Source organism: Trachinotus anak, unplaced genomic scaffold, assembly GCF_046630095.1.
Source record: "Trachinotus anak isolate AG129_WGS33_773 ecotype Australia unplaced genomic scaffold, CSIRO_AGI_Tana_v1 ptg000003l, whole genome shotgun sequence".
Classification (NCBI taxonomy): domain Eukaryota; kingdom Metazoa; phylum Chordata; class Actinopteri; order Carangiformes; family Carangidae; genus Trachinotus; species Trachinotus anak.
Window position 1 is genome coordinate 9,210,289 of NW_027273854.1, and position 24,108 is coordinate 9,234,396.

At 44.4% G+C, this 24,108-nt stretch overlaps 1 protein-coding gene across 2 annotated transcripts in view; it reads left to right on the plus strand.

Annotated features, from left to right (window-relative positions):
• Nucleotides 1-24,108, plus strand: part of adgrl1a (adhesion G protein-coupled receptor L1a) — a 92,598-nt gene that overhangs the window by 61,788 nt on the left and 6,702 nt on the right. For both annotated transcript variants that reach the window (XM_071472509.1, XM_071472519.1), the window contains exons 5-24: nt 5,110-5,317; nt 5,538-5,802; nt 7,233-7,560; nt 8,713-9,006; nt 10,255-10,358; nt 11,370-11,555; nt 11,751-11,789; nt 13,562-13,742; nt 13,913-14,035; nt 14,945-15,153; nt 15,253-15,426; nt 16,022-16,231; nt 16,701-16,921; nt 17,220-17,286; nt 17,459-17,550; nt 17,710-17,878; nt 18,217-18,372; nt 19,536-19,632; nt 22,470-22,592; nt 24,084-24,101. In XM_071472509.1, coding sequence (XP_071328610.1) covers nt 5,110-5,317; nt 5,538-5,802; nt 7,233-7,560; nt 8,713-9,006; nt 10,255-10,358; nt 11,370-11,555; nt 11,751-11,789; nt 13,562-13,742; nt 13,913-14,035; nt 14,945-15,153; nt 15,253-15,426; nt 16,022-16,231; nt 16,701-16,921; nt 17,220-17,286; nt 17,459-17,550; nt 17,710-17,878; nt 18,217-18,372; nt 19,536-19,632; nt 22,470-22,592; nt 24,084-24,101 — 3,264 coding nt within the window. The remainder of the gene's footprint in view (nt 1-5,109; nt 5,318-5,537; nt 5,803-7,232; nt 7,561-8,712; nt 9,007-10,254; nt 10,359-11,369; nt 11,556-11,750; nt 11,790-13,561; nt 13,743-13,912; nt 14,036-14,944; nt 15,154-15,252; nt 15,427-16,021; nt 16,232-16,700; nt 16,922-17,219; nt 17,287-17,458; nt 17,551-17,709; nt 17,879-18,216; nt 18,373-19,535; nt 19,633-22,469; nt 22,593-24,083; nt 24,102-24,108) is intronic.

Below are 24,108 nucleotides of genomic sequence, written 5' to 3' on the forward strand. Positions count from 1 at the left end.
AACCATGTCCCAACCAACTTTCCTGTCACTCAGTGTCAGCTTCACTCCAAGGCAGATAAGACTTTGCTTTCAATGGACGGTATCTCTTGCTGTTGCCAGCTTTTGGTCAAAGTGAAGGGTATTCTCTGGGGTGAATGTTTGGGTTGATAAAGGTGCCGGTTTGACACCTGCCTCTTCCACTGTCTGGACAGTGTGTTCTTGTGTGCTTTGTCTGAGAGTCTGTGTGTGTGTCCTAAGGGTGTATGTCTGTGTGCATATGTCTGTGCACGGCTGTTTGTACTGTTTTGTGTTTTTATTCCCATGACTTGACCCCCTTGTAGTCTAAAAGGAAGCGGAAACACAATGGGAGCCCCTCCCTTCTCCTTCCTTATTTCTCTCTTCTTCTCTCTGTCACTATATGTCACTCCTCAGCAGATTAACTCACTCCTAATTCTCATTTCACAGGAAATAACCTATTTACTCTGTCTTACTCCACTCCTCTCTCTCTTCTTGTTTGCACACACAGAACACGCTCACATCCTTCTTCACGCTTTCTTCTCTCTGTCTGCTTCTCTGGCTCTCTGAACTGCACACATGCACGCCCACACACGAAACACACACACACACACACACACACACGACACACACGCATATAGCATACCATCAGGAGACTCACTGCACACTCATGCGCATACACTAACCCTTAAAGCCCATTAACTGTCCAGCATGGATGTGGGGTACCATGGCATGCTCCATTCTGCCCCCTGCTGCCTGCATGCTGCACCTGCCAGTAACAGGTGTGGGATTCAATTAAAGCAGCATGCTCTCAGCAGTCAGTCCTGTGAGCAGGCCACGACTGTGGACTGGGCAAAGGCTTGAGCCAGCGGAGCCCTCAGATCCCTGTAGCTAAGAAAAAACCAAAAACACAAACACCACAAGGACACCACTTTAGGAACAGCTGCCAACCATTGGCAGGGGGTGTTTAGATCATCAAAGTCGTACATTAACCATCACCACGATGCTGTCACATCAAACATGAAAACACCACGGATCGTAGAAGACAACTAGAATGAAAAGTCTAAATTTAGCCTGAAGCTGTCAGCGCTCACTTTTAATTGCATTACCAGTCGATCACAAATTGCTGTGAGACACTTGTGGGAGATATTTACTGTCATTTTCAGGAAAGTTCTGGTGCTTTCATCATTTTATACTGCAGCCTCATATTGACAAGTAACAGCTGACCTGTGCCTGGGAAAGGGATTATGGAGATAAATAGCCAATTATTACAGCAGTATTTCCCCGTATGTGTGGTAGTAATTGGCATGCTAGAGTATGATAGCTACAGCCTGGGTTTTAATCCCTGATAAGGTAAGTTTCATTAGCCATCTGGCTAGTTTGTAGGGTAAAGAAGTATCTGCGCTGCCAAGTGACTTCACTGGGATGATCATGACTACAAGATTTCTATCCGCACCCAAATAGGAATTAATCTATTAATCTAACTATCTCACATAATCCCAGATGGCTCTTACTCCAGCTAACCTGCTCTTGCCAGACTAGGATAATGCCTAATCTCAAGAAATACGCCTAATGCTTAATGCCTAATGCCTAATACCTCATTCATACTGTGGTCATAATAGCCTCTTGTACTACAGGCTCTACTGCTAGGGTTTGGCTGCTCTGGCTTCCCGCTGCTACAATCACCCTTCACAGTTTGAGGGAGAGAGGGGGAGGCAGAGCGAAGGAGAGGCTGGTAAACAGGAAGGCAGCCGGGAAGGCTGGGGAGCTCAGGTCAGAGTTAATGAAGCCCCCTAGGCAGGGTTTGCAGGGTGTGAAGCGTGGCCACTGTTTCTGTTTGGCTTGTGAGAGTGTGAATGTGTGTGTGTGTGTGTGTGTGTGTGTGTCCTCATGGCCTGCATGTACAGCCTGGAGGCCATTGATGAGCCCCTTTGACACCGGGCCCACCCAACAACCATTTCATTAGAATAAACCGAGGCTCGCTGAAAAGCAGCCGGCAGGGTTCATATCGGAAAGGGGGGAACAGAGGAACGTGGAGGAGGAAGGCAGAGGATGACAGACTGTTAGTCTATGCTGCGCAGCAGTGTTATTGTGATGATGAAGCCAATAGAGTACAGACTGCAACCAATTTAGGCCAGGGCTGTAAGGTTAGGCACAATAATGAACAGAATCACATAGTGTTTTGGGGGGACACTGTGTGTGTTGAGAGTAAATTGTATTGCCGACAACAACTGTTTTGGAGCTATGATAGATTGTAGTACATTTTCTGCCTCTTACCTTCATATTATGGTCAGTCATGGTTAAGTACATCAAAAAGCTCCAATGGGTCCAATCCTAAAATTGTATTATTGTCTTATCAAGAGCTTTAATCTGGACGTGATCATCATGGATGTCATGAAAGTCCAAATTTGAATCACAGTTAAAGCTGGCATCCCAAAAATCTGCTAATGTAATGTTAATATATACAATATCGTATCATAAAATCCAAAAAAACTTTTACCTTTACAATGGTGAGGTTATGCTCTCTTCTGTTGTGTAATGTTAATTAGCTTGATGGGTCACACCAGTACAAGCTGATAACGACAACACCAGCCAAGATGAATGAATTATAGCATAATGCAGGGAATTCAACAGCATAGATCCTGCAGTATTACACTTCAGTGGCATGTCTTTAAGGTTTTCCTTCTATTACCCTCGATGAGAAATTCCAGCCACTCCCATTAGCCATAGCATGTCATTAAGTGGCATAGAAACTAGGTCTGATTTGACGTTGCTTTATGTTTTTGTTCTTTTTTTTGTAAGGTGGATGTGTTTTATTGGATAGATGACCATTAGGTAAGCTGTTCCAGAAAGGCATTACATATTTATTTGCTGTCTGTTGTACTGTAATACTGTAATCAGTTTCACTGTACCATGGCAACAGATGAGTTGGACGCTAGCGTGCGTATTCATACTTTTCCAGTAAGTTATCCTGAGAATGGGCTTGCATGTTTGCGTTTCTTTGTCCTTTATTCTACCTTGAGGCAAAGTGTTCCCGGCTTTATTTATGGGTCACCTACATGCAGAGCCGCTACTTTGCTTTCTGCATGCTCTTTATTTCTCTATTTACAGTAGCATTGTACTTTTCAGGCAGTGTCCTACTTCTATTGGTCGTCTTTTTCCTGCTCCCTAGCTTTCTGTTCTGATAATACCTCACCCATTTATGGCCTTTATTTGAAATATTTTGGAGCACAACTTCCGATTATTTGCAATGCACTCATGCTGTGTCTGGACTGATAAAGATGTCATTTGATTGTGTTGTGACGGAGGGCTGACAAGATGTTAGTCAAGGAATTCATTGTTCGGCTGTCTGAAAGTGCCAGATTTAACCATTGCTCTGAACATAATTTTGCATATTTCAGTCACCCACGTTCATATTTGCAAAGCAAACACCTCAGGCGTCCCTGCTTTCCAGCAAGCGTTTTGGTTCGACAATGGAGCATGACAAGCCTCCTCCCTGTGAAGAGTCTGTATTCAGAGTGTTTGTTTATGCCTGAGCTTGATTAGATTCCTGTTTGGCTGCCAGTCTCAATCCCTGTTGGACCCCCTCAGAAAGAACAGGCTAATTCCTAAGTGGCCTGGCGCTACAGATCACCAGCCACTATCAACAACAGCATGACAGAAGGCTATAAGAGAAAGCTGAATTTCCAAAAGCCTGAGGTAACTCCCAGATCTCTCTATTATGATTCTCCTCCTGCACCAGACTCCATGCAATATTTAAGACAGTGAAAGCCCAGACTGATCCATCACTCTAACAGTCACCGTGTGACAGCGTATGTACGCATGTTGGTGTGTGCATGCATGTTGTGTGCGATCTGCATTTGTATTGGGATGGTATGCGTGTGTCTTGTCTGTCTGTTCATCCATGTGTGCTGTATGTCATCTGTGTCCAAATGCCCCAGCAGCGTCCAATTAGTTCAGAGATGCGTTCAATCATGAGGTGACCAGCAGGTGTCTGGTTCTGTTGCAACCCCGAGCCAGAGACCCACATAAATAAGCTGGCAGAGGAGACATGGGGACTCCTCAGCTGTTTTTTTTTTTCCTGAAGTCCCTCCAACTCCCTCTCTCTCCCTTGCTCTCTTTGCTTTCTCCCGCTTTCTGTCGCTGGTACCGCTGTGATGTCAGAGTAGCGAGGATGCCAGCAGCTTTTCTCATAGATCACCTGGCACGCCCAGTGGTCCCAGGACACTCTCTCTGTCAGGCAGGGACACGCTGCGTCAACCAGCCAATTTACACTAGTCCCCAGCGTATGACCTCCACCTGCCTAAAGTAGACATCCTCTGTGTTTGTGCGTGTGTGTGTGTGTGTGTGCTTGGTTAGTTTATGGATTGTGTGTCAGAGTTCCCATGTATTTTTGTGTGTGTGTCTATGTCTGTTTGGAGTGTTGTTTGTGTCTGTTTCTGTGCGTGTGTGATATGAGTGTGGGTGTATGAAGCTAAGTTGCAGTTGCGGTGGACGGGGAGGCCTGGCCAACCTCACATCATTACCCCAGGATGCTTTTTTCTTTGAGGCATTACTCTTGACTGAGAGCCAAATTTGAGTCCTAATAGAACAAGCTCCACAATTACTGTTTTACCACCCAGTAGCAGAGCAGGGAAGCAGAGGCCTTTGAAATAAAAAATGTACAATCAAATAAAAAATAGGCCAAGATAAATTAGATTAGAGACTACATCTAAGCCGCGGCAGCAGCCAGAAATCTCCCATTTATCATATCCAGACGCTTTCCAACCACAATGCTGATGTTCTACAAATGAGCTTTTATATGTTCCTTCATTTTAAATCTGATAATGTACCTCACCTCGCCCCCCCCCTCTCTCTCTGTCCCATTCTCCTCCTACTCTTTGTTTCCTTTTCAATTCTCAACTTACTTTTATCTACTCACATCTTCCTTCTGTCCCCTCCATGTCTATCTCTTGTTCTGTACTCCATGGTCTTTGGCCTTTTCCCATTCCCTCTCTCCCTCCCCTGCCATCTTCATGATATCTTTCATTTTTACAATGCTTTGTTGTCATTTTCTATGTCTCCCTTTTTTCTCCCTCCTCTCCTCTCTGCTCCAACACCCCTCTTCTGCTCCAGTCTTCGTGTGTCCGGGGACTCTGTTGCGGGTGCAGGCGGCCAGCTCTCTGCAGGAGGCGGAGCACCAAGCGGGAGCGTGGTGTAAGGACCCGCTGCAGTCTGGGGACCGTCTGTACGTCATGCCCTGGACCCCCTATCGCACCGACATGCTGTATGAATACGCCTCCTGGGAAGACTTCAAACAGAACCGACCCACCACCACCTACAAGTGAGGGCGCCTCCCACTGTCCTGGATGATCAAATAGCATCTGCTGCTGTATTGATTTATTGGCTTTTGATGTGGATATGGATGGCGATAGCAGAACGGTTCCACTGTGGTGTCAGCTTGCTCACCGTGAAGCCGTCTTGGAGGATGGTGTCGTGCAGAGTAGATAAATTGACTTGTTCTCTTGCATTCCTGTGCCACTCACGTGATTCTCTGTCAACAGGTTGCCCAACAGAGTTGACGGCACTGGGTTTGTGGTGTACGATGGTGCAGTATTTTACAACAAAGAACGCACACGAAACATAGTCAAGTATGACCTACGGACGCGCATCAAGAGCGGCGAGGCCATTATCACAAATGCCAACTACCATGACACTTCGCCCTACCGCTGGGGAGGGAAGTCAGACATCGACCTGGCTGTGGATGAGAACGGACTCTGGGTGATCTACGCCACTGAGGCCAACAACGGGCGACTGGTGGTCAGCCAGGTGGGACTGCAGCACTGCACAGAAGGGGATGAGATGTGGATTATAAATGCAGGAGTGGATTATGTCAGAATCTCATTTAACTAGTCCAGCAAAAGGTCATGTGTCACACATGAATGACTTAGCATTCAGGTTACACAAGTGCACTGACAAATGAGATGCAGAGATATTGTTGACCAGGTCACATAAACATAATCTGCAAAAGGTCAGGCCTAATTTCAAATCCCATAATATCCAAAAACTAATCTTACTGGTAAGGTAAATATTGATTTTTGTAGACTTGGTGGGGGATAGAGGCTACACAACCTGTTTCTTTCTGGCTTCAAACATTGTTAGGTTGTCTACTCAGTTGTATATCAACAGTTTCAAAGCACGTACTCTACACACTGTTTTAAATATATCAATCCAAAGTCATATTACTTTGCCTTGCTCACTGTTTGCAAACTTTTTTTTCTTTCATACTTTAATACCACTTGGTTATTTGTTTCTTAACAAACGAAACTGCAATCAGGCAGCCTGATCCCGCATAATCAGAGTTTCAATTAATGTGTTGTTCCAGGAGACGGGTCCCATTTATTATCACCATCTTTGACCTTACCAGGAAATTGTTTTTCAAACTGCATAAGTTAAACTATCCATCTAAAATATCAAACCCTGCATGAGCTATGAGAGTGTAGAATAATGGAGCAGCAGAGTAATAAACAAGAAAGTGATCACTCGCATCATTAAGGAATTGTTTGGTTTCTGGCGTTTTGGTTTTATTATTTTTCCTACCCAGAGTGCAACACACATATGGAGGTCTTTGTTATGCCTCAATATACAGTTTGAATGTATATTGAACAGAGGCAGCTTTGTGTAAAAGCAAAAAAATAATAATTATCTCTCCTCCAAAGCTGACGGTTTAATTACTTTTTAAAATATTTTGACTAGTGCTTGTAAATTTTTACATTATTGTTGAAAAGTACAATTTTCGCTGCTGTGGGGTCATGTAAGCACAAACACATGATAATGAAATCAGAAACTTTATGCTCAACGCTCAGTTTCAATGATGTATAGTTTCAGCAAGTAAGTCCTTGACTTTCGCCTTTTTTTTTTTTGTCATCTTTAAAAGTCCAGTGATGTATGTCCCAACTGTTGAGCTGCTACTTTATCATAGACCTCAACTAATGGAGTTTCTGTAAGAAAGCTTAAACCCACCATTCAACATACCTTGAAACTGCACACAGAGAAATAAAAAAGGATATCAAGAAATCAAACACTAATAGTCTTGCTCTTTTATTCCTGAAGAAATTTGACTCTTTTATGACCTCTATAACTGAGAATGAACAAAAAAAGTAAAATTCCCTCAGAAAGCTTCAAGTTTCCTCGTATGATCATTTATACATTAAGCCTTGGCTGAGTGGCTGAGTTCAGCATGTCTTCTTTGCCCATAGGTAAACCCTTACACCCTGCGCTTTGAAGGCACCTGGGAGACCAGCTTCGACAAGAGGATGGCGTCCAACGCCTTCATGGCTTGTGGTGTGCTGTACGCAGTGCGGTCGGTCTACCAGGACGATGACAGTGAAGCAGGCGGTGACCTGGTGATGTACGCCTACAACACTAACCGTGCCCGTGAGGAGCCCGTCAACATCCCTTTCCCCAACCCCTATCAGTATATTTCCTCTGTGGACTACAACCCTCGAGACAACCAGCTTTATGTCTGGAACAACTATAATGTGCTTCGCTACCCGCTGGAGTTTGGACCGCCCGACCCCACCACAGGTAAGGAGTGACCCCACAGGAAGCACACCGAAACCCAGCCCAACCCAACACATCTGCTGTTGACTCAGACACTACAGCAAATATTAGGAATATAAATATTAAGAGTACTGTAGAGACCATACAGTGTTTATTTCCAGAAAGGATATAGATACAAATATTAATGTTATTTATATATAAAGCAAATATGTCCCCCTGCATTATTGTTGTTTCTTTATTCTAATGTCATATTCATAAAACATGAAATTATGAAGGAGAATCTGGAAGTTGGTTTTCTGTAATTTGCAGCATGCACAGTAAGTCAGTCACTCTGCTATAAGACAAACTGCTTGACCGAGGAACACTTCAAACAGCCCATGCAGAATGTGTTTGTGACTGTTTCTTATCTGACATTTGGATGCCTCAGATAGCAAACCATTGTATTTCCATCCACTGCCATAGTTACCGTGAAGTGCAGCTTCTCAGGTATAACTGCTGGAGCACTTCATATCAACTTCTCTGTGTCATGGATAATGAAAAAGTCATTCTGCAGTGATAAGAGGGAGGATAAAACGAGAACACCACACTGCATTTTGGCAGTCCATCAATATGAGAAGGAGGTTTGGATGTACTGTATATCTGAGCCGCATAAAGGCCTGTAGAAAGCTCGGATTATGCCCAGAGAGAGACGAGGCAGAGACAGACGGACGGGAGAACTCACAGAGTTGTGCGCTGGCTCTGCGTTTGATCAGTTAGGATTTTGTAGTTGTGATGTGTTGCTTTTATCTTCGCATTAGGTTTGGTTGTTAGTGATGGTGACTTCTCTGATACATTTGATCAATTATTTACTCCTCCCTGTCTTGTGATTATTTTTTCCCTCCATTTCCTCCCCTGCTTCTCCTCCTCTCTCCGGAGAGCAGGCTTTGAGAGGCTCAAAAAAGTATTTGTCACCCCAATTATTGTCGGGCTAACTTTTGAACTCAACTTCTGAGAGACATCTTACATTCACATGCATGTGTCCTTCACTCTCTTGATCCTGTTTTTTTGGCTGTTGCTGCTGGGTTTTGCTGCTCTCTTACATCCTCTTATAATGTCTCTCACTCATGCTGTGCCTCATTCATAGCCTCTAACTCTGGTTCCTCTTCTCTTCTCTCTATAATTATGGGGTTACCTCAGGGCCTTTGACCACCACCCAAGTGACCACCACTCTTCCAGCCAGGCCGTTCACCTCCAGTGCCAGCCCCTCTACTGCCCGCCCTCTGGCCCCGACTTCGCGCCCAATCGGCTCCATCAACAAGCACCCCGATCTTCGACCAATCACAGCCACTGTGCCTGTCACCCGCCGGCCACCTCGCCCCCCTCAAGGCCCAGAGCCCCACGTCTGCGAAGCGAAGCTGGTGCGTGATGTCCAGTGGCCAACCACGCAGAGAGGAGAAACAGTAGACCGCCCATGTCCCAAAGGATCTCTAGGTGAGGACAGCTGCTTGTGTGTATTTTTAAACGTGTGTGCGTTTTTTCCACTCCATGAAACAAACAAGTACGCGCGCTATATCTGTGCACGAGCCCAAGTGATCAGCATGTTTGTGCTCTCACACTTGTTTTTTTCCGCTGTTGTCTTCTCCTCTCCCTGCATCGGTCCCACCAGCAGGCACAGTCCCCGTGGGCTCGGCAGATGAAAGCCCGTCCTCCACAAATGAAAGGCTCATCTCCCACAGAAACAGAGCTGATTGAAAGTGGCGAATAATGCAATGAAAGGCTAGACAACACAGGCTTCACCTCCCTTCATGCTCACTTCTATACCTCTAAACATGCAGCCATCAAAAAGCCCTCTCTAGTCACAGAAAAAAAGGCATCTCCCTCCATCTTCTTCCCCAACGCCTTTCCATGCTTCTGTATGTTCTCTCTGTGAGAACAGCGGTAACATTAAATTAGCAGCTGGCTTAATTGCCACATCTTGGCAGAGCTCTCAAAGCCAATCTGTGGTCGATGGAGGAGAGTATAGAGAAAAATGGGAGAGAGGGAAAGAAAAATCAGAGGGAGAGAAAGAAAAAATGGGTATGAAATGCAACGCCACATCTGCTCTGATCCTTCTGCAACTGTGAAGTGTTGAAGCATTGTTTTTGTCATCTCTGCTCTTCCGTTCTGCTGCGAGAGCAGATAGGCCCCTCTCTGGTTTTATCCCCGCGTGGTGTCCTTTCTCTGAACCTAGCTGGAAATGAGGGCTGGTGGAAGATGCTTCCCTTTAGGTGTTTTTTATTTGACAGTGAGGGATCATGCCTGATGTCTCTGGTGTGTGCCTGTGTGTGCAGAGTAAATGTTACGTGTACATATGTTCCTTTTAAACTGTTTCCTTTTACAGCATGAAAGCCTGTTCTGCCCCCTGCCATCGTCTTCCTCCATTTCTCTTCCTTCACTTTCTCACTGCCCTACACTCCATTATTTAACCTTTTTCCACTTCTGACCTTTTTTCTCTCAGACTTTTTATGCTACCTCCTCTCTCCTTCTGCCCTCTCATCTTCAAACACTTTGAGTATTGCATTTTTAAAATTCATTTAATTCCATTTTTCTTGGCTAAAAAAAAATAATAATAATCTATCACACTTTTTTGTGCTCATCCCTCTCCTCCACACTTTCCCTTTTAATTGCAGACACCTAACGCTTATTATCTCTCCATTACTCCCTCCCTCCTCTGTTTCTTCTCCCTGTGCTCATCTCCAGGCATCGCTTCGTTCCAGTGCTTGGCGGAGCAGGTCATGTGGAACCCGCGGGGTCCTGACCTGAGTAACTGCACCTCCCCTTGGGTCAACCAGGTGGCCCAGAAGGTGAGACCTGGAGCCCTACCCCCTGGCAGTGGGTCTGTCCCCTTCCTCTGCTGCACTGCCCCGACCATCCTCCCTGTCCACCTCCACACACACACACATTAACATATCTCCAAGGCTGACCTGATTAAAATACAGACTCATTTCAACTGGCCCTTCATTACAAGGCATCTGCTCTTAATACTTAATTAACTCTCTTTTCTCACTAATATACTTTAATTACAGCCTGGTTAAATCATTTTAAAGAATCAAGCTTTACAGCTTGCAAAGTACTCTGCCACTTCAGTTTCTCCATCATAGTCTCATAATGCATTACACCTGTGCAGTTGCTCAACATCACGGTCTGTAGATGATGCACAAACTTAGCTAACTGCCATTTAAAGTACTAAACTGTGTTAGAAAATTCACTGTAATAATCAGACCAGTCCCCAAACTTGGCAAAGTTCATACTGTATAATTGTGAGGTAAAAGTAAACTGGCTACATTTCTGCAGGAGAAACTTCTGATCATTCACCCATGAAGATGGGTGAATGATCCTCCACTGACTTTCTAAAATGTTTTTTAAGTGTGTTCATGTGCCTGGAAGGGCAGGTAGCATCACAGTAAAAAGCAACATCATTGGAAGAATCCATTATACCTTCTGCTTTTGGCAAAAATCAATTGCAATTGCAAAGTGGATGCCAAGGGTGTGATTTTCGAGTGAAACAGCGCTAGGGAGAAAAAAAAAAACTTCACAATTTGTTCTACAAGGTCCATCTTTGTTAACATGATACAAGAGGGGCCGATAAAAAAGATCCTGTTTTGGAGAGAGTTCGGGGAAAATGTGATTGCTGAACAAACATTATGCAGGTTTTTTAGTCGTGAAATTAACCAAACCTTTGTGTAGCCTTAGTGTGCATGTGAGTGTTCCAGCAGCTTGGAATGTGACTCAACCCATAAAAGCACATCTGTTTTATCATCCATATAATATCACTGTATGTAAACACATGCGTGTGTGTGCGTCTTCATGTGCAGATAAAGAGCGGCGAGAATGCTGCCAACATCGCTGGAGAGCTGGTGAACCACACACGGGGTCGGATCCAGGCGGGAGACGTCAGCTCGTCCGTGCGACTGATTGAGCAACTGCTGGACATACTGGATGCCCAGCTTCAGGCCCTGCGGCCCGGAAACAAAGAGTCAGCTGCACGAAACTACAATAAGGTAGAAGAAAGTGTAAACACACGCACAAGTACAGACACGCACACACGCCTGCTGAATGTAATTCAAGCAATAGAAAAGAACACCGGGGTTAATGCGAATTTACCCCCTTAGTGCACATGCAAGGACCGGTAAATTTTTAATTTACAGTTTTTGTGTTTAGCTTTTTAATTCCAGCCTTTGTCTTCTCCCTTCCAGCTCCAGAAGCGAGAACGGACCTGTCGGGCCTACATCCAGGTAGCTTTTCTCTTTTATCTGCCTCCTTTACATGCCCGTGGTGTAGGACTGCTGTGTGACTTAAAATAACTGAGGGAAGATAAATCCTGAGTAGACTAGGCTTGTACATGAGATTCCTTTGGCTCAGTGCTCTGTATTATGATTTATATTGCCTTTGGAGTCATCACTTATGGAATTTCTCGTTTGTGTTGAAGAGCAGTGTGAGGAAGCTTTGGTATAACTCCTGGCAGACAGCATGTACAGTATTTAAATGCTGGTGTAGTATTTCCCTGAGCAGTGAAAGCTGATTTGTAGTTTTTCTATTGCTCGTGGTGTACACATCTCTGAAATGTGGGTTCAGCTAACGCGAAAGTCAGCTCTCTGTGACATAATCTTTGCTTTGTTGCACTGCCATAGAGCCTAATTGTATGATATTGGCACTGGCCTCGTTCTGTCGCACAATAAGGTACAATATCTGCGGCTCTGAGAAAATGTAATTTGACGATAGTATGAAAGGCAACAGTTTGTGTTACTACACCCTTCTGTGCTTTTTCAATATTTGTGCAATATCTCTGGTTCTGAGAAAGCTGTAATCTAATATCATGAAAAGGCCTTGTGTATGCTTCTTTGTAATGATGAAATGCGGCACTCTGCAGCACACGCTCTTTTGTGTGTCTTGACCTGTCTGCAGCATACTGTAATATGACACCACATCTTCTGATCTCTGCTGGATGAACTAAAGGCTGCTGTGTAGTATGTAACTGGACCGTTATTTTTTTGTCGCTTACTGCAAGCTAGCTCAGTATAACCCCACTGATCAGAGGATAAACCCAAAACACCCGCCGTCTTTCTGTTCTGTGGCGGTGGGGCTCTGATGCTAAATTCATTTTAACAGCAACGCTCTTTATTCCATACGGCAGTCAATCCTTCATTTTGAGAGGCCTGAGCAAGAGAATTACATGATTCATCAAGCAGGCCACTCCAATAAATTGGATAGCTGATACAACCATCAAAATTGCCATTAAATGAATTGTAAGTGTGAAATAGAATGGTAATATGTCTGACATAGCACAGTAATAAATGTAGTGCAGGGGAGTGGTGAGTTTCAAGGAAATTATGGTGCAATAGTGGCGACTTTGTACTTTGAAGTGCGCAACTAATACGGTTACGCTTTACACTCTGTACATAAAATGAATAATTATCAAGGAACAAGTTATAAACAAATCAGGAACTAACTGATAATTACTGCCTAGCTAATTAATAGCTAATGGCTCTTCCTGAGAACTGAGAGCAGACTGCTAGAAACTGTGTTAATGAACCAGTGTCTAATGATTAGTTACTGCATATCTGGGAATCTGCATACTAATCAATTTCTTAAGGAATTGTTCTGTGCCATTAAGTACACTCAACACCAATAATGTAATTACAGCCTTATTATGAACATATTATTTTGTATTCCCCCATGTTCAGCTGTGTAATATTAAATGCTAGGTATATGTCTTTACTTCGCAAGTGCTTAACATTGTGTGTCTGCTCAAGTGAAGCAGAGCAAATTCGGGGGAGAAAGCTACTGAATTTTAACTGATCTCTGATGAAAAAAGTTGTTCTATTTACATTTACTTCAATATACATTTCATATCTGTGACCCAATAAAAGCTGTCCATTAATTATCAGTTATTTCCTGGTTTGTTTTGTCACTCGTTCCCTGCTAACGACTCTGGATTTATTTCTGTAGCTTGTTGTTAAGTGTTTTCAGTGGCAGAAACTAACGGGACACATCCTGATTGTGGCAGGCGGTGGTGCAGACAGTGGACAACTTGCTGCGTCCCGAGGCTCTGATGTCGTGGCAGGACATGAACAGCACAGAACAGGCCCACACTGCCACCATGCTACTAGACGTCCTGGAAAAAGGCGCTTTCCTGCTGGCCAACAACATGTACGGGAATCACTTTTCTGACCGAGCGCCCAGCATCGGTAAGAAAACAGTATTAATGGTTTTGATAGTGATATACATCTGGATGAACCACAGTGTGGACTGCTGTTGGTGCAATTTTACTGCTAAATTTCTCCAGGGTTTGTTTAGAGTCTTGGACGGCGCTGAGGTCTTCATAAAATGTTTTTGCGTGCTGTGTTTCCACCATCAGATCTCGAGGTGCACGTTCTAAACACAGAGATGGACCTGCAGGACTTGTCCTTTCCGCAGAACTACGCCAGTGACAGCACCATCCAGCTTTCAGCCTCCACGATCAAACAGTACAGTCGCAACGGTCAGCAACCCTCACCCCCTCCCCGACCTCGCCCCGAGGACTGAAAAATTGTATTGTCCTGTGCAGCCCGCTCTCTTATGTTTCCATTTGCATTTTCATGCAAGCTTAAAACAATCTGCATGCAGTTGACTAAGTTATTGGTTCATAATAATAGGCTAATCAGATTAACAAAAGCGCTGAGACAATTTCTTTTCCTGATGGTTTCTTAACAGCAGTCTTAATAGAATAGCTGGGGAGGCGTGTAGATTACAATCGGCCCCAGTCTGACAGAGCAATCTCAGCACTCCCTCTCTTCCCCATTCCATTCCCTCGCTTCGTCTCTCCGCCATCTTATCCCCCTCTCTCATCTCTCTTGTTTCTAACACCCCCCCTCCACCCCAGCCCGCCATCCTCCACTCTGCCGCTCCCCTCCTCCCTCCGCTGGCCCCTCATCCCCTACCCCTTTCTGTTTTCTGTCTCCGCTCGGCTCTGCAGTGGGAACGAGATTAGAATGATTGAAACAAACGCACATGAAATATTCATATGGAATAATAAGAGATCTGTGAATGCTTGAGGGATGAATGTTCCATTGCCCTCCACATTAAATCTCGCTCTCTTCCACCAGTCAAAATGAAACGGTCCTTACCATCATTCTAACCTTCACTAACTCTCTCTCTCTGTCTCCCTCCTGCTCGCCCTGTCACTCCCTGCTCTCTATCTCTGTCTCTCTCGCTGCCATTACCATATTATGCCCCCATTTCTGTATTTGGTCCCCCCCCACCCTCCCCTTCCCTCCATCTCCTCTCTTTCATGCTTCTGTCTGTATCTTCCTTTTTTTTTTTTTTCATTTTCCTTTTCTTTTTACTCTTGTTCTCTTTGTTTCATTCGCTTTCTCTTCATCCGTCTGCTTTTCTCTCCCTCCACGTGCAGGACAAGTCAAGGTGGTGTTCATTCTCTATAAAAACCTGGGATCTTTTCTGTCCACTGAGAACGCCACAGTGAAAATGGAGGTGGACGGGCCGAGCCATGAAAAGAAGCGCCTGGCGGTCAACTCCCATGTAATCGCTGCCTCCATCAACAAAGAGTCCAGCAGAGTGTTTCTCACCGAGCCAGTGGTGTTCACACTCAAACACCTAAAGGTGACCTAATTCAGTCCTCATCATGCTTCATTTATATTCTGACAGATGAACTCTTTTCGTTTTTCCATCAGCCCTCTTGTTGTTTTTCTTTCCCCGCAGCTGGAGAATTACTACACTCCAAACTGCTCCTTCTGGAACTATTCGGAGCGCTCCATGATGGGGCAGTGGTCGTCGCAGGGCTGCAGGCTGCTGGACACCAACAACACACACACCACGTGCTCCTGCAGCCACCTCACCAACTTCGCCGTGCTCATGGCTCACCACGAGCCCGATGTGAGTAAACAAGGGCGTGGCAGACGCACGGTTAAAAATGGAAGAACGGGTAATTTATGCAGATGTTCACTCGTGCAAGTATTAGCGTTCGCTCACTCTCAGTCACACACCCGCACACACATGCACATTAATGTACCCTCTCAAGGCTGACAAGCTCTTTGTTTTGAATTTTCTCTTCTCCTTCTTTCACTCCGACATTCAGGGAGGCACACGCTTACAAATTCATGTCCTGCTACTTCTCGCTGACATTCACATGAATTTGAATGTCATGTATTTTTTTCAGGACGCCTTGTCTCTTGTCTCTACAGTTTAGCTCCTTGCATATATTTACAAATATTAAATAAAGCAATTTTGCTTCTTCTCTCCCCTCCCCCATCTTCTGTCTATTTATCCACTATTGTCTTTTCCCTCCACTATTATCCCATCTATCTCTGTACTCCTCATCTCCCGTCCCATCCTCCTAATACTTCCCCCTCTCTCTTTCTTCTGCTGTGTTTCTCTGCCCCTCTCACCCTCTTCCCCTCCCTCTCCCGTTCCCCCTCCGCACTCTTCAAACCCACCACCTTTGTTTACCTGGACTCTACCCGGACCTCAGTACCAGGGGCGGATGCATGAGCTGATCCTGTTTGTGATCACCTGGGTGGGGATTGTCATCTCCCTCGTGTGTCTGGCCATCTGCATCTCCACTTTCTGCTTCCTGCGGGGCCTGCAGACCGACCGCAACACCATCCACAAGAACCTCTGCATCAACCTCTTCATCGCTGAGCTGCTCTTCCTCATCGGCATCGACAAGACAGAGTACCACGTGAGTCAATCTGATACCTGCTGTTAGGTTCTCGCTCACAAATAGGGTTTTTGCTTGATTTCTTGGAAAGGAAATCTATTACTCAGCGTTTACTGTGCATTTTTGCTGCCAGTTTTTGTATATTCCAACTTAAAAATGACAGAGGGAGTTCCAGCACAACACAAGTGACAACTGTTTTATTGAGAGGTGACGGTGTTGAGGTGGTGTGTCATTACATTACTCTATAAAACATTTACTGCACTGAGTTATGAATTACCACTCAATAATATGCACAGAGCCGGCCACCCAGGGGGCAGCTTTTCATTTTTCCTCTGTGAATGTCCAAAACTACTAGTGGATAGAGTTTCTGACTCCGCTCTTCTTCTATTTTATATGCCTTGATCTTAACTGTTTCTCCTTCTTCATCTTAATATTTTCATTCCTCATCTTCTTCTCTTCTCTCTACTCTCTCCCTGGTTGCTGCCCTCAGATTGCCTGTCCCATCTTTGCTGGCCTTCTGCATTTCTTCTTCTTGGCTGCCTTCTCCTGGATGTGTCTGGAGGGTGTGCAGCTCTATCTCATGCTGGTGGAGGTCTTTGAGAGCGAGTACTCCCGCAAAAAGTACTACTATCTGTGCGGCTACTGCTTCCCCGCACTGGTGGTGGGCATCTCTGCGGCCATAGACTACAGGAGCTATGGGACCAAGAAAGCGTACGTGTGAAGACAGGCCTTTTGCACCTGCAGATTGAGAAGTAGGATTATGCTATTCCCCCAGCTGGAAATGTAATATGCAGTGCTGTGAGAACAGCTCTTGCACCTCCCCGTGGACTGGCTTTTCTGAACACACTTAGCCAAAGCCTGATGATTAGCCTTCATAAGATAATCCGCTGAGACAGGGAAATAATGTGTGCATGCCTGCCCGTGTGTGTGCGCGTGTGACTGGGTGTGTGCATGTTTGTTCGTGAGCTTAGCTGCGTGTAAAACTCTCTTCTCCTCTGTGTCACTCCAGATGCTGGCTGCGAGTGGATAACTACTTCATCTGGAGCTTCATTGGACCTGTTTCATTTGTTATTATGGTATTAGCTTTACTGTGAGACAGTATTATCCCCCCTCTCCATTTTGATATCACACAGTAAAACCAAAAGTATCTCACCATGTTTGCTTTGTGGGGTTATTAACAGTGTTTTTGGGAGAAGACTATAAAGTTCACTGAACATTTTTTCCACTCTTCTTATCTCCTGTCCTTAGCTCAACCTCATTTTCCTCATGATCACGTTACACAAGATGATTCGCAACTCTTCAGCACTCAAACCTGACTCCAGCCGCCTGGATAATATTAAGTGAGTTCAAATTATTCAGTGAGTGAGTCATACTCTCCGAAGCTGTGTTTTTTCTTTCCAAGAAAACCAAATGTATGATAAATAAACCACACAGTCAGCTGGATAATTTCAGTTTCTCTTTGCGTCACTATTTATCATCTCTTTGTCCGTTTCCGTCAGGTCATGGGCTCTGGGGGCCATTGCTCTGCTGTTCCTGCTGGGGCTGACATGGGCGTTTGGCCTCCTCTTCATCAATGAGAACACGGTGATCATGGCCTATCTCTTCACCACCTTCAACGCCTTCCAGGGCATGTTCATCTTCATCTTCCACTGTGCCCTGCAGAAGAAGGTAACGATACCAGTGTTTGATAAGTTACAAAATATTATGGATGTAATTGTGAATGCAATGTTATGGATGGGTGGACGGATGGACGGATGGACGGATGGATGGATGGACGGATGGATGGATGGATGGATGGATGGATGGATGGATGGATGGATGGATGTTCAGTATATCCAGTGTGTTAGATTGGTTGCATTTAGTACATTTTGCTGTAGCCATATGATAAAAGCCTCTGTTGCTCCACATTGCGTCCACCCCAAGTGTCTGTGTTTACGAGTGGCTTTAAAACCTTCCTGCTGTGCTGGTGGTGACTTCTTTTTTTATTTTTTATTTTTTTAAAACAGGTCCATAAGGAGTACAGTAAGTGTCTGCGTCACTCCTACTGCTGCAGCCGCACCTCCACCACCAGCTCCCACGGCTCCCTGAAGAACTCAGGCCTGCGTGCCAACAACCGCTACTACAGTGGCAGCCAAGCTCGCCACGCAGCAGCCCACAGACAGGTGGGGGCAGGACAGATCCACACATAAAACGATGGCACACACAGAGCAATATGCACACAGTGCGAGTGCACCTGTGTGTTTATTTTCACACATCAGTCAGACCACTGTTGAGTTTTAAAATTGTGTTTTTCTCCGAACAAATGGAAAGCAAATCTGCCTATGCGGCAAAATGATTTTACTTATTTTCAGCATAAATCAGCTTATTTCAGAGGAGTGAATGAGGTTTTTTATTTATTTTTCTAATTTTTATTTTTTTTGCAACACTCTCAAAATGGTGTCAAAAAAAATAAATTGCCTCAGAAACAAGGAAAATGTCTTCACCCTCCTGGTGTTTTTTTTTTTTTTGCCTTGTTTAAAAGGTCTGTTATGTAAGATTCTGAAGTATGGAATGAGTGTATCTGCGGGGGTTTGATTGCTGATCAATAATGATGACTCACCGATTACTTTGCAAAGCACTTGAATTTACTTACTTAACTTACTCTTCAGCCCACAGTCACGTTGTGTTCATTTGCCAGTAACAAAGAGACGTGCAGCAGGTGAAACCCCAGCGTTGCTGTACATTTTGTTCCTGTTCTATCATGATACACAGTGTGATGTGTTCATTAGATAATTCTGTTGAAAATCTGGTCCAATTAGCCAGTTTACTCACCTTGGTTGTAGAATTTTACTTTAATGTTTACATCCATTCCTGGCAGCCTCCGTACTTACCAGAGAGTAGATGACTCATTAATAAATATATCCTTTGAAGTCCATGTGCTATATATAGTCACAGTCACCATACCAGACATCTGGAAGTACTGTGCATGCTGGCACATGTGTAATGGCACAGACACACACACACACAAATTGACAGTAAGTCCTCACAAACAAGCTTTCCCACAATATAATAAGACGCTTCCAAATAACAATTGTATCAGCTACTGCAATCGTGTCTTGAGTTTATTAGCACCCCTCATGATAACATGACATAGCTGTGTGCCCGTTTACCCAACGCTTCCGTCTCTTTATCCGGCTTGTTTGCCTATTGTTCTTTGTGGATTAGAGTGAGCCCAACAGTTTTGATTACAGCAGCCCCACTGAGTTACAAAGTCTACCCGCCGTGTTTCTATATTTAACTTGTTGTCTGTTTGCTGCCGCTCACTGCGCTCTGCTCCCTCTTCCAGAGTCGGATCCGCAGGATGTGGAACGACACGGTTCGGAAGCAGACAGAATCTTCTTTCATGGCGGGAGATATCAACAGCACCCCGACACTGAACCGCGGTGAGGCCTTCCTCTATTACCGCTCTGCTTCCCCTCCATTAAGTTATGCACACTTAAATGCACACAAATACATACTGTATATTCTAATATATTTTGTAGACTTACACAATTGAACAAAACAAAAAAAAAAAAAAAAAATAGAAAATGGGAACAGAACCAAGAAGAGCATAATGATTCAGTGTTAAATGTGTATATATGGCAGTATACAGGAACATGAAATATCTGGTGTATAAGGCGAACTAATGATTCAGTTTTCCTTGCAGCCAATGAGCCGGCTAGCAAATGGCAGTTAGTGGTGGCAGCAGCTGAAATAGAATAACATATGGTTGAAGGCTGGTTGGTGGGTGGTGGGTTTGGGTTTGCTGTGCAGTGGCAGCCACTGGTCAGTAAAAGCTCTTAGCAGCAGCAGGAATGTATGAAACCCAACATCTCTGTCATGTGGATCTGTGTGTGTGTGTGTGTGTGTGTGCAGTTGATGTTGAGTGAGTTCATATGCCAGTAATGCACCATGTGCTGCTGTAATTAAGCAGATTTAAGTGTATTTACAATTTGTATTTAAAGTCGGAAGTGTTCATTTAACTGAAAGCAGGGGGCTACGTAGCTGTTAGACCATATCTTAGTTCACATCTTTCAGAGTGCAATTCCCTTCTTCACAACCATCACAAATTGTTCATTTTATTTTCTGATTTCCAGTTTTTCATAAAAAAAAAAAAAGTAATTTCAACAAGGATGGAGACAGTTATACACTAGCACATTTTCTGTTGTATTTCCAAACCAGACATATTTTCTCTTTGCTTTGAGTATATTTTCCACATAAGTCAGACAGTAATCTTGATGTGCAGGCAGTCCAGGCTTCCCAGAATTATCGGTGTTGTGACCATCATTATAGCAAAATATTGTAACACAAGTGTACTTAGAGTTAGCCTGACACTGCCAGCCCTAGTTTGAACTCTGTCCTCTCAGGTCTTTGTAGTTGAATGGGATTTATCACACCCAAACACACATTCATATCTCCCTTGCCTGAATGCGGTGACGCATGCAGTCCCCTCTGAACTCTTCACAGCACATGAATCGGGCATTAAGAATTACTAATGTTGTGATCGTCTCAGCCTCGGCAACTGGTGGTGTCACCGCTGCAGCCATCAGTGACAGTGAGACGATCAAGGTTGGCTCAGGTTACAGATTTGGGAGGGGGCGTCGATGATGACACAGACGCTGTTGCTAAATCAGCCGTCACTCTCTATGCTAATTTCATCCATTTTGTTTTTAATGAACTGATTAGCGTGCGAGCGAACAGGGGGTAATTATTCTAATTGAGGAGAGTGACAGGAGCAAGGCAGGGGGTGAAGAAGAGGGGTGCTATGAGTGAGTTGGATGGATGAGGTAGGTGTGCGTGTGTGTGTGTGTGTGTGTGTGTGTGTGTGTGGTCGGGTGGGCGGGTGGGTCGATTTCCGAGGCTTTTTGTCACGATAGAGCAATCAGCAGGCCTGGAGGAGACGCACAATGTGGATCGTTCCATGTTGTGCTGTCAAACACAAACAACTGTGCTGTGAAGCCTTTATTTTCTTCTGCTTCTGAGAAAAGTTTGTCAGTTGGCAGAAAGTGGAAGACGAAGGGGAGCACAGGAGGGAGGGAGGGAGGGAGAGGAAAAGAGAGATATAGAGAGAGCCACTATCATGGAGGAGTAATTAAAGAGGCCGAATCTGGAGGCGAGACGCTGCGTTGTTATCACTGGCATCTCGGATCTCTTTGATTTCTCCACTTCACTTCTTCATGAACCGCAATCTCTTCCTGACAATAGTAATGTGTCCAGAAGACAAGGCATGCAACACACACACACCCACACACCCACACACCCACACACACACAGAAAGCCTCCCATGATTCCCCTTGCCCTACTTTTTCTCCCCACTTAAAGCTAGTTCCTTTAATTTTCTACAGGATATTCCTATGAGATAGTACACACAGGCAGCTAATCCCAACTAATTTGGTGGTGTTTGAAAAAATTCTGGCATGAAGAACTGAGAAAATGTGGTTGACTGAAGACAAAGCAGAGCAAGCCAGAGAATGGAGGGGGAGGAGGGGGCTTGTGCAGCATGCCAGAAAGATGGACAGGGGAAGTGTAAGAGGACAGAATATGACAAATAAATAGCTGTGTGTGAGTGCATATTTTATTTTTTAGAATTCCCTGCTCCCTCGCTGTGTGATGAACGTTAGGCGTGGGACCTGAAGGTTGCACTTTGCCTTGGACTACTCTCCGTCATGCTGTCCTATTTTTAATTTCATGGCATTTCTGTTCCAGTTGCCTCAGGCTGGAGCCATACATGGGCATTATACAACATTCTCAGTGTGCCATTTCTTTGAATTATATTTGTCTTGTTGTGGCATTCACATTTCACTGTGAAATTAACTGTGTTTCAATGGCTGCACCCTTAGACTACATAATGGCATGCATTACCGTTCTCCCCCACATCTGACTACATTGTCAGGAGCCAAAGGGAAAAAAAATGTATGGAAATGCTCCAAACAGTACCTTTCCCCTGCAATTGTATTTTTACTCAAAGGTTACAATCAGCAGGCATAAACATCGAGGAGAACACTGTGAAATGCATTACTCCATAAAGTGTCGGCATAACAAAAATAACTCCATCTGAATAAACAGTAAATATTTTTATGATTCCAGATGTTATTACCTGGAAACGTGAGTTTCAGAATATTGCGCCTATTGTGTGCAGCATTGTGTGCTTGTGCTTGCTTTGCACTTGAGGCACAGATAAGAGCTTGTTTATGGTTATATTCATTTTTTTTTTTTTTTTTTAAATGTTTGTGTCTTGCAGCGACCATGGGCAACCACCTTTTGACAAACCCGGTGTTACAGACTCGCACTGGTACCTCTCCTTACAACACTCTGCTGGCTGAGAGCTTCACCCCGCCCTCACCTGGTGTCTTCAACTCTACCGGTTAGCTCCTCCTAAACACTCCAGTGTGTGTGCATGTGTGTGCAGTCTTGTCAGCGCATGTGTGTGTGTGTGTATGCAGTATGCACTCAGCTTGCTGTCCCTCTGTCTGTTACTCTGTCAGTACTTTGACATGGTATGAACACGCTCACTGCTGTGTTTGAGTGTCTGCACATGTGTATGTGTGTGAGCGTGTTTGTGTGTATGTTTTTTTTTTTATTTTTTTAAACAGACTATGTAGCTGTCAGACAGATTCACTAGGCTGAGCAGAACAGTGCCAAACAGTGCCTACAGCCTAACCAGCCATCTGGTTCGATCTTGAATCTTCATGAGAACAGCCACAAATTGATTAGAAGTTTCAGCTACAGTTGTGACTGCCAGGAATCTTGAGGACAGTTTTACTGTTCCTGGGCAGAAAAAGTCGTCGGCTTAAATCATGACGGCCGCAGATAGGGATCAGACAGCTGGCTCTCTGGCCAGGGACAGTCCATCTGGATGTAGGTTGGTCAGGTGTGAGTGCTCACTGTAAGTGCCTGTGTGTGTGTGTGTGTGTGTGTGTGTGTGTGTGTGTGCTTGCTTTAACCTCAGAGTGGGATTCTTTTAACAGCCTGGTAGTTGTTTTATCTCATTGCTGCATTCCCCCTGCACTCTTTGGATGCCTATAACTGCTGAATTAGACATGTTCTGGTAATTGCTCCTCTGCAGCACCAATATTCACTTGCTAACGGAGAACTGTGACTGCGTGTGGCTGGGTGTATCAGGCCCAGTGTCTGAGGACTGAAATTTAAGTCAGCGTTTCTGTTAAATATTTTAAATCCTCTCCGCACAATACGTCAAGCCTGATGGCCACAGGCCTGGCAGCCAAGACATTTTTAGCAGAGAGTGGGAGAGGAAGTACGGAGAGCACTTCATTAGAAATGTCTAATTACCCACACCACCAACGAATAAGAGCGTTGATTAAAGTCACACTACACATTAAATATTAAAAATGAACATGCTTCTCACTTTTTTGGGCGGCTGTGGCTTTTGCTTTGCTGTGTGATGGTAATTTGGGAGAAAAAGCACAACATCTTTGGTGTGTTGAAGGAAACTCGTAAAATAAACATTACTGCTACTGTACAAGGTATTGCATGAATAATGTATGCATCTAGGTATGACTGACAAGAGTAAATAAATATCTAGAGTACTTGCTCAGATGTAAATGTTGGAGGAATATAGTGTCAGACAAACAGGACTAAGTTTGCATAAATCAAAATTAATGTGACTGTGCCTGTGTTTGTGCGTCTAGTAAGAGTTGGGAGGTTGGATGTGAGAGAGAGACAGAGAGGAGAACGGCGGCCAATGGACAAGGATATTTTTTATTCCCTTAATGGTTCCCTTTATAAAATGTCTTGAAAACTAATACATCAAGTTAATGTTGCATCATTAAAGAACACTTACTGACTAGTGTCTTTCATTTTATTCACTCCACATGACTTTCTGTGGGATGCACAGGAACCTTCCGCGACCCAAGTAAGTG